The following is a 15056-nucleotide window of genomic DNA, read 5'->3' as shown; positions in this document are numbered from 1 at the left end:
GGTCCAGCAGGATGCCCTGGAGGTTAGTAATTATTGGATTACTCCTGGTACTACAAGCTTGAAAGGGTAGGAATATTAGAATAAAGCAAATAAGTGTTGACTGAGGAGTGGTGCAGTGTAAAAAGTGTTAATTGTTTTGGATTGCTGGAAATTCAGGGTGGAAGTGACCTGTGTAAGGATGATTGAAGTGAAAGGAGACTAAGGAGGACTTAAAAACCCAGGATATGCATGTTACATAGAGGCGAGTTACTGAGTGGTGCATGGGCCACTTCCACCAGTATTCTGATGGTAAGTTGGAGCAGAAAGCAAGAGCACTTAGCAAGAGGCAAAAAAGAATCACAAGCAACTTCATTTTACACCAAGACTGCAAAGTAAAGTGAATAAAAAACAGCCTAGGTAGGGAGTCCTTCAGAAGTGAGCCCAAAGCTAGTCTATGTTAATAGGAAAGTGCTAAAAAGGCTTTTCAGGCTACACTAGACATGGTCAGAAGTTGGACTTCCTGCTGAAAGAGGTCAGTGCTTCAAAAGCTAGTGATTAAAGTAAACCTGTTGGACTAATCTGGTAGGAGAAAGTGAGGACTACAGATGGGCTTATGCCTGAAGTGTCCATTCTCCTTGGATGCTGCCTGACCTGCTGTGCTTTTCCAGCAAAACATTTCAGGATTATAATCTGGTGTCATATGACTTACCTTGTTCAACACTGGCACCTCCACATATACACTAGGCTTGTCAGGGAGCAAGATCAATCTCAATAGGCTCCTAGACAACAATCACGATGGCTGTATACACTGAGGGGAGGATGGAGGAAGTGGTCAAAGATTAGTGTGGAGCTCAATGGCAATTGAGGGCATAGAAGTAGAGTCAGAAAGTTAAGGTAGATCAATAAGGTGTTGGGGTGGGGGAGAAGCACATTTGGGTAATTTAGCAATTTAAGATTTAACTGAAATGGAACGGTTATTGTAGATAGATTCTGAGGAGTGGCTGAAGGGTTCAGGACAAGCAAGAATGATATCAAGTGGCAGATTAGGCCTGACAATGCAACACATTCAAATGCAAGCTGAAAAATCAATTAGCTGGATGCAAGTTTGGAAAACTCAGTTCAAATAACTAATCCAAGCTGACTGAAGGTGTTTAATGTTTAGAATTAAAACTGGAATAGAATGTTTTAATATCTAGAGATATAGTTTCAGCCCATCCCTCACCAACAGGATTTGCTGATTGCTTTGACAGTTCATAAAGGACTCAGGACACATTTCCCCAGATTTATTTGTTCAGGGTTTACAATTCATCACATGGAGAAACAGCAACAGCTCTTGGTCTCATGTACATTGCAACCATCACTACCAGCAGGGATAGAGACACTATCAGGAGGCCAATAGCTGCTCCATGCAAAACCCAGGGGGTCCCAGCAACATCTATGGAGAGAGAGAGAAAAAAAAGAGATCAGAGGATGGTTTCTTTTGCTGGATGTCACAGGTGACCTATTGCAGAGACTTCACTCACCATTTGCTTCAAGTTGTTTCTTTGCAGTGTAACTGCTCCCTCCTAGGAAGATTGGGCCAGGTGCATTCACTACTGTCCCCTCATGGTCATGGGTACTCCTGCGCTGCCCTGTTGGAGACAAAGATTAGACGGTTCTGACCCAAGCTAGAGTTAGTATGAGAGCTTGCTCTTAGATCAAAAAAAAGTGGAGAACCATCTGTACTTCATCAAGCTCTGCAACAGGTAGCAGTTAGCAAGTGCTTACCTACCCCCTCCAGTTGCTGATTTCAGTCAGACTGCACAGGACTCCAAACAAGAAATTCAGCCATTGATGTTGAGAAAACCCCTTTTAGTAATTATGACAAGTGGCAAACTTAAAGTTTACATAACCATTGTTAAATCAACATTGGTCAAGTACTGGTTCATGTTCAGCAACAGTTTGTTCTAACATGATTTAATTTAGTAAAAAATAGGCAAAGTTAGCTTTTATTCATAATTCCATGCTGGGAGCTTGTTCAAGCTCATGTTCAACTTTGTGAAGGATCAAGTTCTTGCCAGTTGGTTACATCTCCAATGGGATTCCTCAGATCAGTAGCATGCATTCCTATTTTGTGACAATTAAATGCAGGCCTGTTTATTTATGGGTATTGAAGGGGACAAGTCAGTGCTCAGATAGTTAATGTTGCCTTTGTACATATAGCAGGATCAGGCCTCAGTTATTAGAAACTCCTTAACAAGTGAGTTACTCAAAAACCTAATCTGAACATTGCTTCAGAGGGACTGAACAGGAGGACATTCAGCCCCTCAGCCTATTCTACCATTTGACAACTTGGTGGCTGATTGAATAGAGTGGAGTCACTATCCAATCCATGATGGCACATGGGCACTCCTGGCTGGCCAGCATTTGTTACCCATCCCTAGTTGGCAAAACAGTGATGTGAGCTGCTGTAGTCCATCATGCCCAGAACTGAACATGGAGGAAATCTTGACCTTCAGAATTCATTTTTATACTGAACCTAGCTCTTGTCTGAAAGAATCCTTCAGCAGCCTCCTTTTCAGACCCCACCCAGCCTTGGAGCCACTATGATAATCTCATTCTAACTTTTCAGGAGAGGCTCAACTATTTTTGGTCACTATCCTAGGAGTCAGTAGGAAGTTTGACCTGTTTCTATAGTGTCTAGAAAGTTGATCACCTAGACTATATTCTGGATCAGTGGTGCTGGAAGACTATATTGTTGGTTTGAAGACCTGGTGGGAAAGCTCCTGTACATTCAAATAGTTGGTCTACCTGCAAACCAACCATGGTCCATAGGAGACAGATCCTTTCACTGCTGTTATTTCTTGACAGAAGAAGTCAGTTCTACTCCTCCTGCTAAAGGAGGATAGCTCATTTTGCAGTGCTCCAATTCTTAGAACTTGACATTACATCCTTTTGTAAATGGAAAGTTCAGAGGATGTGGGCATCTCAGGCTGGGCCAGAATTTATCACTAATCCTAGTGGTCTAGAGTCAAACAAGGAGAGACATCCTTCCTCAAGGAGTTTTTTGAAAAGAGTTGACAGCAGTTAGATGGTCACCATTAGGAGCTTTTTATTCTAGCTACTCCTTGAATTCCAATTTCATTGCTGTTGTTGAGAGAGATTAGAACATTAACCTAGAGTTCTGAATTATAGAAACAGAAACAATACAGCGCAGTATAGGCCCTTTATGTTGTGCCAATCCAAGCCCACCCAACCTACACTAGCCCACTATCCTCCATATGCTATCCAATGCTTGTTTAAATGCCCATAAAGAGGGAGAGTCCACCACTGCTACTGGCAGGGCATTCCATGAACTCATGACTTGCTGAGTAAAGAACCTACCCCTAACATCTGTCCTATACCTACCACCCCTTAATTTAAAGTTATGCCCCCTTGTAATAGCTGACTCCATATGTGGAAAAAGGTTCTCATGGTCAACCCTATCTAAACCCCTAATCATCTTGTACACCTCTAAACCTTCTTTTCTCCAATGAAAAGAAGGCCAAGTGCCTCAGCCTTTCCTCATACAATCTTCCTACCATACCAGGCAACATCCTGGTAAACCTCCTCTGCACCTGTTCCAGTACTTCCACATCCTTCCTATAGGATAGGAACCAAAACTGCACACAATACTCCAGATGCAGCCGCACCAGAGTCTTATACAACTGCAACTTGACCTCAGGGCTCCAGAACTCAATTCCTCTACCAATAAGAGCCAGTACGCCATATGCCTTCTTCACAGCACTATTTACCTGGGTGGCAACTTTCAGAGGTATGTGTACATGGACACCAAGATCCCTCTGCTCATCCACACTACCAAGTATCTGACCATTAGCCCAGTACCCCATCTTTGTTACCCTTACCAAAGTGAATCACTTCACACTTGCCTACATTGAACTCCATTTACCACTTTTCTGCCCAGCTCTGCAACTTCTATATCCCACTGTAACCTGACATCCTTCCTCATGGTCAACAACTCCAACTTTCGTATCATCTGCAAACTTGCTCACCCAACCTTCTAGCCCCTCCTCCAGGTCATTTATAAAAATGACATAGCAATGGTCCCAAAACAGATCCTTGCAGAACACCGCTAGTAACTGCACTCCAAGATGAACCTTTACCATCAACTACTACCCTCTGTCTTCTTCCAGCCAATTCCTAATCCAAACCTCCAACTCACCCTCAATGCCATATCTCCGTATTTTCTGCAGTAGCCTACCATGGGGAACCTTATCAAACGCCTTACTAAAATCCATATATACCACATCTACCGCTATCCCCTCATCAACCTCCTTCGTCACCTTTTCAAAGAATTCAATAAGGTTTGTGAGGCACGACCTGCCCTTCACAAAACCATGCTGACTATCCTTGATCACATTATTACTATCCAGATGTGCATAAATCCTATCCCTTACAATTCTCTCTAAGACTTTGCCCACAACAGAAGTGAGACTCACCGGCCTATAGTTACTAGGGCTATCCCTACTCCCCTCTTTGAACAAGGGAACCACATTTGCTATCCTCCAGTCTTCTGGGACTACTCCTGTAGACAAAGAGGACATAAAAATCAAGGCCAATGGCTCTGCAATCTCCTCCCTTGCTTCCCAGAGAATCCTAGGATAAATGCCATCAGGCCCAGGGGACTTATCTATTTTCACCTTTTCCAGGATCTCCAACACCTCTTCTCTACATACCCCAAAGCCATCCATTCGACTTATTTGTGACTCAGTATTCACATAGACGACAATGCCCTGTTCCTGAGTAAATACTGAAGAAAAGAATTCATTCAGTGTCTCCCCAATCTCTTCCGCCTCCACACGCAACTTCCCACTACTATCCTAGACTGGACCTATTCCTACCCTAGTCATTCTTTTATTCCTAACATACCTATAGAAAGCCTTAGGGTTTTCCCTAATCCTATCTACTAAGGACCTTTCATGTCCCCTCCTTGCTGCTCTTAGCTCTCTCTTCAGGTCCTTCCTGGCTACCCTATAACTCTCAATCGCCCCAATTGAACCTTCACGCCTCATCTCTACATAGGCCGCCCTCTTCCATTTAACAAGGGATTCCAATTCCTTATTAAACCACGGCTCCCTCACACGACCCTTTCCTCCCTGCCTGACAGGTACATAATTATCAAGGACACTCAATAGTTGCCCCTTGAACAAGTTCCACATATCATTTACACTCTTGCCTTGGAGTCTACTTTTCCAAGCCACACATCCTAAGTCATGCCTCACCGCATCATAATTTCCCTTACCCCAACTATAACTCTTGCCCTGTAGTACACACTTATCCCTCTCCATCACGAGAGTAAAAATCACCGAATTATGGACACTATCCCCAAAGTGCTCACCTACCTCTAATTCTAACACCTGGCCTGGTTCGTTACCCAGAACCAAATCCAGTATGGCCTCACCTCTTGTTGGCCTGTGACTTTTCATGTCCCCTTCAGGTCCTTCCTGGCTACCTTATAACTCTCAATTGCCCCAATTGAACCTTCACACCTCATCTTTACATAGGCTGCCCTCTTCCATTTAACAAGGGATTCCAATTCCATATTAAGCCATGACTCCCTCCCACAACCCTTTCCTCCCTGCCTGATGGGTACATACTTATCAAGGACACTCAATAGTTGCTCCTTGAACAAGCTCCACATCTCAATTGTGCCCTTGCCTTGAAGCCAAATTTTCCAAGCCACGCATCCTAAGTCGTGCCTCACTGCATCATTTCCCTGCCCCCAGCTATAACTCTTGCCCTGCAGTGCACACTTATCCCTCTCCATCACTAGAGTAAAAGTCACCGAATTGTGGTCACTGTCCCCAAAGTGCTCACCGACCTCTAATTCTAACACCTGGCCTGGTTCATTATCCAGAATGAAATCCAGTATGGCCTCACCTTTTGTTGGTCTACATAGTGTCAGGAAACCTTCCTGCACACATTGAACAAACACTGACCCATCTAATGAACTCGAGCTATAGCTTTCCCAGTCAATATCAGGAAAGTTAAAGTCCCCCATAACAACCACCCTATTTCTTTTACTCTTCTCCTGAATCATCCTCACAATCCTTCTATGTCTCTAGGATTATTAGGAGGCCTGTAGAAAACTCCTAACAGGGTGAGCTCACTTTTCCTAACCTCAGCCCAAACTATCTCAGATGGAGAGTCTTCATCCACCATCCTTTCCACCACTGTAATACTATCTTTGACAAGCAATGCCACACCTCCCCCTCTTTTACCCCCCCCCCCCTCCCCACTCAAACATTTAAATCCTGGAACCTGCACCAGCCAATCCTGTCCCTGTTCTAGCCATGTCTCCGTAATAGCCACAACATCGAAGTCCCAGGTACCAACCCACGCTGCAAGTTCACCTACCTTATTTCGTATACTTCTTGCATTGAAGTATACACACCAAGCCACTTTCCTGTTTACAGGCACCCTCCTTGAGATTGATGCCTGTTCCTAACCTCCCTACACTCCAGGTCCTGCACCCTAAAGCAGGAGTCTAGGTTCCCATGCCCCTGCAGAGTTAGTTTAACCCCCCCCCCCATACTGGTGCCCCTCAGGTTCAGGTGTAGACCATCCTGTTTAAAGAGGTCCCACCTTCCCAAGAACCAGTTATCCAGATACTGGAATCACTCAAGAGTTACTAGGCCAGTGACATTACCAGCCACCATTTCTCTCTTCACACTTTTTACCCAACTCAAATTTAGCTATTACACATTTCACCTGAAGTGGAGGAGTCAAGGGATTTAGTGAACTGAATCCCAACATCCACTGTGCTAGCTTAGATGACCAATTCATGCTTTATGTTGAAAGCAAAAAGGCCCTTTTCCCATATTACAACCCTGCAATGGGAAGTTTGATAAGCTTTACTGGGGCACCTTCAGGTCATATGACATCTACATGTCATCTTGACCCATAGCTCATTACATCCTCAAAGGCCAAACACCATTTGTCTTCAGATAAAAAAACAACAAGGAACTCACTTGGACCACATCTGGGTGTACATTCATCCAGAGCAGAGGGAGAGCAAACCTCAGCGCTGCAGTGCAAGTAAACCTAGAAAGGAGGAGAGATGTTAGGGGAGCTTCCTGCAGATCAATAGCCCAGGTTATAGTACAGAGACCCCACAAGAGGATTTCATGAGCTTGGCCTCATTCCTTCTATTTGGTTACCTGTCCAGAGAGGGGCTGCTCAGACACTCCATCCAAGAAAACAAACGTCTTCACTTCAAACCGCTTGTGGTGGGTTGGGAACTGTAGGCCAGAAGAGACACCTACTGGGTGTAGGAGGGTCAGATAGTCATCACCTTCATAGGGACACCTGAAACAGGAAGGTGTAGTCACTGACAGGAGTGATTGATCCACTGCAATACCATCTTGGTAATATTAGTCAGCAGCAACCAAGACTAGAGTGAAGCTTTTGAAAGGCAGAGTTTTCCCTTGTTCTAACCCAGTTGGTTCTTCTGGGCGAAGAACGTGGACTCAAGATGTTTTAAATGGAAATTCTGAACTAAGAATTGTTACAACTTATGTCCTGATGCATGAGTCAGGTGAAAAGATGTGAAGTGAGTGCTCCAAGTGACCTCTAAGTACATTTGACTAGTCTTTCCAGAACACTCATGCACAGGCTTAGCCAGCTATAAGAGCCTTTAAGTGGCAGTAGTAGTGTCCTTACTACTTGGATGGTGGTCTGCATCCAAGTTATACCTATTCAGGGTGGGGCAGGATCATTACTTGGACAAAGTCCAATTAAAACTACAAGGAACTGCAAAGGATCTCAGGTTACAGACAGTTTCTCCAGTGTCTATTGTTCCTGGCCTTTATTGGGCTAGACAGCAAGTTGAGCTGTTCTTCCACTATATTCATTCCAGGAAAACATTAGCAATGCTACTTTAAAATTTGACCCAATTCAGTGCAAAGTTTTGCTGTTGCTGATTAGATCAGATCTAGATTAGATCCCCTACAGTGTGGAAACAGGTCCTTAAGCCCAACCAATCCACAGAGATGCTCTGAAGAGTAACCCATTTCCTGCTGACTAATGCCCCTAACACCATGGGCAATTTAGCATGGCCAATTCACTGGACCTGCACATCTTTGGATTGTGAGGGGAAACCCAGACATGGGGAGATTGTCTGTGCAAACTCCATGCAGACAGACAGTCACCTGAGACCAGAATCAAACCTGGGATGCTGGTGCTGAGAGACAGCAGTGCTAACCACTGAGCTGCTTGTGATCTACTGCAATTCATCCACTATTAAGCAGTCTGATACTTGGAGATTTGTTCATGACTCACACTGGATCAATTGCTTTAGTGTAATTGGCTTTGACTCAGGCCATAGAAACATTTATCTAGTAACCCTGACAGGGTAGTGGCTTCAGTGCATCAGACAAACATCATGCTACTCACTATCTATTCAGAGTCCTTACCCATCCACCAGGAGACTCCACTGCACCTCATGGTCAGGGGCTGGCACAGGAGTTGCCCAGCAGTCACGCAATCTCAGGACTATCATTGGGTCAGTGCGATCCTTCACACGAACCTCAACAAACACCGACTCCTGAAGGATTCTCTGAATGGGGTAGTCACTGTCCCTGTACCACCAGCTGTAACTGCCATCTAACAGACAAAAATAAAAGAAGGAGAACAAACCAAGACGGTCACTCCCCTGAAGGGATACAATTCCCAGTGCTCCTATTACCAGGGCAGCACTACCTGTTGCTATTCGCAGCTCCAGCCTCAGGATCCCATCTTCAGAAGCCGCTAGTGGTGGAGGGAGGGTGTAAACTGAGACATTGATTTGTAAGCCTGCCTCATGCTCCCCCTTGTACTTGCACTGGATGTGCAGTCTGTTGAGACAGAAATAGGCGGTGGAGTTGCAGTCAGTAACACTTCCCCCTCCATACCAACAAATCCCACTGCCCACTCACCTGAAGGTGCTGTCCCGGGTTATTGAGCCCAGTGGCCCCGTCTGAATCATCCTCTTCCCCAAGACATCTGTTTCATACACAAAGCTCCCATTCTCCTCCTGCAAGGGAAGACACTGTTTAATAGGGAGCTGGCCCGTTCAAAGGGACAGAATGCTGGAGCCTCCAATACTCACCCATTGGGTCGAGCCACAAGAGGTAATTGGGAAGCGGAAGGCTACAAGTTCTGCTGTGACGAGCTTAGGCCTGCACTCAGCTTCATGTCCATCTTTCACGTACAGAGAGGACAGGTTGAGGGCAGGACGGGTCAGGTTCCTGGTGATCGCTACAATGAACTGGCCATCTGCTGTGCACACTGCAGTGAAATACAATGCAAGTCATGAGAATAAATCTGTTCAAATTAAAGCTGGTAGTCTCACTGAATAAAAATCCTTATTGGACTGTAGAAAGGTCAGTATACAGGGGCTCTACAGTAACAGTGTTAGTAAAACCAAACTAGTTAGGAACTAGACAGAAGGGAAATCAGGGTCAGAGAAAGGGAATCTGAACTGAGCCAAACAGGACAGCAATGTTAAAGGGGATTCTATGTGATAAAATTTACATATCTGGAAAGAATGACTATTGGGGATAGTGAGAATTTCAGTCATGTTGACCAAGTTTTTTTTGAAGAGGTGGCAAAGATTAAAGAGTGGCAAATGTTGTCTGTGCAGCCTCAGCAAAGAATCAGCTAGATTCTGCATGATAGACTGGTTAGCAAAGTTAGATTACATGGGATCCAGTGCAGCTAGCCAATTGAATACTAAATTAGCTTGAAAGTAGAGACAGGGTATGTTTTTCAGACAAGGTGGTGATCAGTGCAGGGTCCACTGCTTTTTGTCATTGATATAATTAATCCAGACATGCATATATGAGACTTGGGTTTGACACCAGAAGAGTGCCATGGACAGTGAAGATTCCCCTCAATACAACAGAACCTTGATCTCATTGACCAAGGATAGAGAAGTGATGTTTAATTTAATAAAGCATGATGCTGCATTTTTGCAAGACAAATGAGGGCAGGACTTGCACAGTAAGCAGTAGAGTATTGTCAAACAGACCTAGGATGCAGGTACACCGTTCCTTGAAATGCATCACAGGTAGACAGGGTGGCATTTGGTAGGCTTGCCTTCAGACAACTGAGTAGGGAGTTAGGATGCCATGTTTGACTTTATAGGATTGGTGAGGCTACTTTTGGAACATGCATACAATTCTGGTCATTCTTCTGTAGGAAGGATTAGTCAGTCTTCAAAAGGTTCAGAAGAGATTCTGAAAGATGTTACATCAAAAAGAGGGAGACTTTACCTTTTTATAAAGTCAGAGGGGCATCAATAAGGCAATTAGTCAAGGTTGGTGTCCAAAACTAGAGGGCCTAGGTCTAAGCTGAGGGCAAAGGCTTAAAAAGGGACTGGAGGTAGTTTTTTCATGCAGAGGGCATTGTGCAAGCTCAAGGGAAAGTAATAGCTGTACCCACCTCCACAACATTTAACTGCCATCCGAATGGCAGTATGATGAAAGGGTTTAGAGGGATACAGGCCAGATTGCAATGTCAGGTTGTACACGTTGGGCTGAAGGGTCAGTGAGTCATACAGCATGGCAAGTCTAAAATGAAACATTGTACACAACTGGGCATGGCACACCATGTGGAGTCAGATGGACAGCACAGAAACAGACCCTTCAGTCCAATTTGAACATGCTGGCAAGATATCCCAAACCAATCTAGTCCCACCTGCCAGCAGCCAACCCATATCCCTCCAGACCCTTCCTATTCATATAGATTCCTTTAAAAGGTTGCAATTGAACCAGCCTCCACCATATCCTCTGGCAGCTCATTCCATACATTTACCACCTTATGTAAAGATGTTGCCCTGTAGGTCTCATCCTTCCCCACTCACTAAACCTATGCCTTCTGGTTCTGGACTCCAACCCCACAGAAAAGACTTAGTCTCTTATCCATGCCCATCCTATTTTATAGACTTCTACAAGGTCACCCCTCAGCCACCAATGCTCAGGGAAAACAGCCTCCACCTGCAGCTCAAACCCTCCAATCCTGGCAACAGTCTAAGTATTTTCTGAACCCTCAAGTTTCACATCCTTCCAATAGGATGGAGACCAGAATTGCACACAATATTCCAACAGTGGCCTAACCAATGTCCTGTACAGTCACAGGATGACACCCCCCCAAATCCTGTACTCAATACAGTGACCAATAAAGGATAGCATACCAAACACCTTCACTATCCTGTCTACCTGAGACTCCACTGTCAAGGAGTGATGAACCTGCACGCCAAGGTCTTTGTTCAGCAACACTCCCCAGGACCTTACCATTAAGTGTATAAGTCCTGCAGAGATTTGCTTTCCCAAAATGCAGCACCTCATTTATCTGAATGCAACTCCATCTGCCACTCCCCAGCCCAACAGGATCTTGATCAGATGGGCCACTATAATCAGAGGTAACTTGCTTTGTTGTCCACTACATCTCTAAACTTGTGTTATCTACAAGCTTAGTAACTATACCTCAGTCACAGCCAAAATCATTTATATTAAGTAAAGCAAATTAGTGGACCCAGCACCAATCCTCAAGTTGAGATATAAGATTCAACTAGGTAAAACAAGAACTGCAGATGCTGGAAACCAGAGTCTAGATTAGTGGTGCTGGAAAAGCATAGCAGGTCAGGCAGCATCCGAGGAGCAGAAAAAATGTTTCAGGCAAAAGCCCTTCATCAGGAATAGGCCAAGTCATTAGAGCACCTTCATAGTGCAGGGTTCCATGATTGATCTGGAATCAAGTATTGCTCCTCAAGCAGGAGGTTTTTCCATCAGTCTATTTCTAATTTAGTACTGGTTTAAAACCTCACTGAAGGGAGTCAGTTATTCATTCATTGGACATGGATATCACTGGCTGGCCACATTGTTGTATGTGACAAACTGCTCACAAAGTAAAGTTACTTTCATGCAAGACTTAGTGGGAATAAAGCAACATTTGTTATCCATTCAACAAGTTAGTGAGGTATTACTACATATTAACATTAAAGCTAGTTTGATCTTTCATTCTAGCAAGCAACCAGATACATCCAGAGGAGATTGTCACCTTAGCACACCCACAGTGACTAGTAAATTGTAAATTTGTTTTTTGGCTAGAACATACTCCTGTAATGGAGGAAAAAAGATACAGTCCACAGTTACTTTGAGCCATTAATCTCATCAACCTGGAAATCTCCATAAGTTAGCTCAGTCATGGCTTTTAGGGGCAGAAATGATAGAGCCCCCTTAAGAAAAACAGGTCCAGCCTTCACAGCTGAGTCAATTCCTCAGAAAGGAGGGGATATTTGTAGCAAAGTGTTTATATACCCCTATTCTCTATGGTATAACAGGACAACAACAAAATCTTCAATTATTTCCTCAAAGTTAGTTTCCCCCCTTGAAGTTCCCTCAAGAGATCACAGGTTCAAGTCCTAAATTTAAAAAAATACTGTTGTCACATGTAAGATATGACAGCACACTATCCAGGCAAACCGTTATAAATATATCATGGAAAGGGAACAGAATGCAAAAGTAAAACAGATGCAAAGATTAACTTGAATGAGGAGCTAGCCCCCAACAGTATTTCCAGTCTTCCCTGCACTCCCCCCTAGCAGAGAGCAGGGGGGCAAAAGGCAAACAAGACAACTCCACATTGAAGAAAAAAATAGTATAACCCGGATTATTTCTTTAGCATTAGGTTGAAATGTTCACCTCAATTCCCGAACCCGACACACGGCCATTCGGGGTGGGCTCCGCTCCGGGAGGAGGCTACTCCCCCCTAGCAGAGAGCAGGGGGGCAAAAGGCAAACAAGACAACTCCACATTGAAGAAAAAAATAGTATAACCCGGATTATTTCTTCAGCATTAGGTTGAAATGTTCACCTCAATTCCCGAACCCGACACACGGCCATTCGGGGAGGGCTCCGCTCCGGGAGGAGGCTGGGCTGCTTACCTGGGCTGTCTCTCAGGTTGTAGAAACAGGATTGCCCACTGAGACTCGGGGACTGAAAGCAGCAGCCCTGCTTGATGCACTCAGTGCTGTTGATAGTGGCCAGGCCACACGGCAGCCTCCAGCCCGGCTCCGGAGGACACACAGCAGAGACCAGGAAGGGCCGAGCGGCCCAAAGGTACAGACACCAAACCAACCAATGTCCCATCGCGCTGCCTGAATCTGTGCCCGCCCCTGAGCACCAACCCGCTTTATAGCCGCTAATTGGTGAGGAAACCAATCGCAGTGCAGCAGCTCCCTGCCCCACGGGGGGTTTCCCCATCCCAATAAATCGATTCTTTCTGTCCAGGTTATTGCAATCTGTGAGTGGCCTGGGAACACGGGGCTTATTAAACAATTCAGAGGCACCATGGCTCAGTGGTTAGTCCTGTAGCCTCACAGCCCAAGGTACCCAGGTTCGATTCCATGCCTCCGCTGATCACCTGTCTCCCCCTCTCTGGGTGGGCTTTCTCCCACAGTCTGAAGATGTGCAGGTTAGGTGAGTTGGATATGCTAACTTGCACCTAGTGTTCAGGGATGTCTAGATTAGGTGCGTTAGTTAGGGGAGTGGGGCACTTTCTGGAGGGTTGGTGTGGACTTGGGCCTGTTCCCACAGGCGGGAGTAACTCTGACTAAAACCCCTTAGGAAAGCGTAGTTGCCGACTATGGCGTTTTCACGTGCCCCCCCGCTGGCCCCGCCGGTAAGCCCAGCAGTCCTGGCTGCTGGGTGACCAAACGACCAAAAAAAGTACGAGACGGCCGTGGTCTAGACCGACCTGCTCTCAAAAAACCAGTATGAGGCTTCCATTTTCAATGGAGCAGTCCAGCTGGGAAGCATCCTGGAAAAACAACCTCCCTGCAGCCTCATCCACAACTGCGGGCTGTGATAAGTCATTAGGTTGTACATGTTTAAAACCCGCAACAAGGTCCATCTTGGTCCAGACCGAGACAGCGACCTTGAGACATTACCTCCTACCTTACATGGAGCTGAGACCGGTCACCCCTCCCAGGGAGCCGGCTCACCCTGTAATGGATGACATAAATAACATTGAAGAAGGCACCGTAAGGGCAGCCCACCCTGCGGTTGAGACAAGCATAACCACCCAAACCTTCTACAACAAAAGTTATCGAGACATAATGCAGGGCATAGACCTAAAAAAAGACTATAAGTGAGACTGGCGAGGAAACAACTGATGCAACTGCCTTCATGGAAGGAATTGTTATCGAGCCAGTGTGTGACAGAACATCTGTCTCGGAGGTAATCATCCACTATCCCGTCGATGGGCTGTTCTGCAAGGACTGCGACACCCTCTTCCCCACGGTGAGCCTGTTTAAGACCCATGTGACTAAAGTGCACGGAATAAAGAACATCCGAACAAAATGTTAACGCTGCGATAAAGCAGGGGAATACCATTCCATCGCCTGCCATTACCCAAAATGCAAAGGAACAAAACAACCCCCAACTGGGGAGTTTGCATGCAGCGCGTGTGACCAGCGGTTTTCAACGAAGTCGGGCCTTGGTCAACACGAGAGACACAGACAGCCGGTTCTACGAAACAAGAAACGTCTCAAACCGGCACCCAAAGTCAAGGGCAAACCTGGGAGAAGTGACTGCAGGAGGAGGTGGCAATCTGAGGGAATTGGAGGTGAGACTTGCAGGATGCAAATTTATAAACAAATCCATCGCTAGCATCCTTAAAACCACAACACCAAAGCAAATCTCAGACAAGCGCAGGCTCCTGGCAAATACCCCGACGGAGGTCACGACCATCAGCAAGTCAACGACAGGTACAGACTCGCACGATTCTGAGGCAGAGAGTGTCCAGGAAAATTCTGACGATCAAGCCCAACGCCAAAGAGCCAGCCGAAGAACACTGGCTTCGATCCCGAAACATAGGGACGTAGATGACCAGCTTACACAAGCTGAGGAGCTCTTGAGCACGAGGAATGACCCGGACACACTTGCCCTCAGAATCGGACTAGTGGAGAGTATTGCCGACCTACGAATGAATAGTAGGAAAAGACAGGACAAACACAAGAGGCCTCAAAAAGATCGGGCCAAGAAAGACAAAAGGCCC

General features: G+C 45.5%; 1 protein-coding gene across 1 annotated transcript; it reads right to left on the bottom strand.

The window, feature by feature from the left end:
* Window positions 1-1247: 1247 nt before the first annotated feature.
* Window positions 1248-13276, bottom strand: LOC122546997 (zona pellucida sperm-binding protein 4-like). The gene is made up of 9 exons (XM_043685596.1): window positions 12943-13276; window positions 9107-9285; window positions 8934-9031; window positions 8719-8852; window positions 8433-8622; window positions 7179-7326; window positions 6990-7062; window positions 1503-1610; window positions 1248-1414 (listed from the first exon to the last, which is right to left on the bottom strand). The coding sequence occupies exons 1-9, from the start codon at window positions 13259-13261 to the stop codon at window positions 1278-1280; spliced, it is 1386 nt and encodes a 461-aa protein (XP_043541531.1). The 5' UTR covers window positions 13262-13276; the 3' UTR covers window positions 1248-1277.
* Window positions 13277-15056: the final 1780 nt, after the last annotated feature.

This window comes from Chiloscyllium plagiosum, unplaced genomic scaffold (genome assembly GCF_004010195.1).
Source record: "Chiloscyllium plagiosum isolate BGI_BamShark_2017 unplaced genomic scaffold, ASM401019v2 scaf_14853, whole genome shotgun sequence".
NCBI lineage: Eukaryota > Metazoa > Chordata > Chondrichthyes > Orectolobiformes > Hemiscylliidae > Chiloscyllium > Chiloscyllium plagiosum.
The sequence above is the reverse complement of the archived record's forward strand: the minus strand, read 5'-3'. Positions and strand labels throughout refer to the sequence as shown.

What these genes read in the sequence shown, in the direction of transcription:
- LOC122546997 (XM_043685596.1), bottom strand. Translation starts at nt 13,261, where the DNA reads ATGGGGAAACCCCCCGTGGGGCAGGGAGCTGCTGCACTGCGATTGGTT. An exon ending in CAACCTGAGAGACAGCCCAG is followed by an intron (nt 9,286 to 12,942) that starts GTAAGCAGCCCA and finishes ATTTCACTGCAG; the next exon opens with TGTGCACAGCAGATGGCCAG. An exon ending in TACACCCAGATGTGGTCCAA is followed by an intron (nt 1,611 to 6,989) that starts GTGAGTTCCTTG and finishes TGTCTCCAACAG; the next exon opens with GGCAGCGCAGGAGTACCCAT.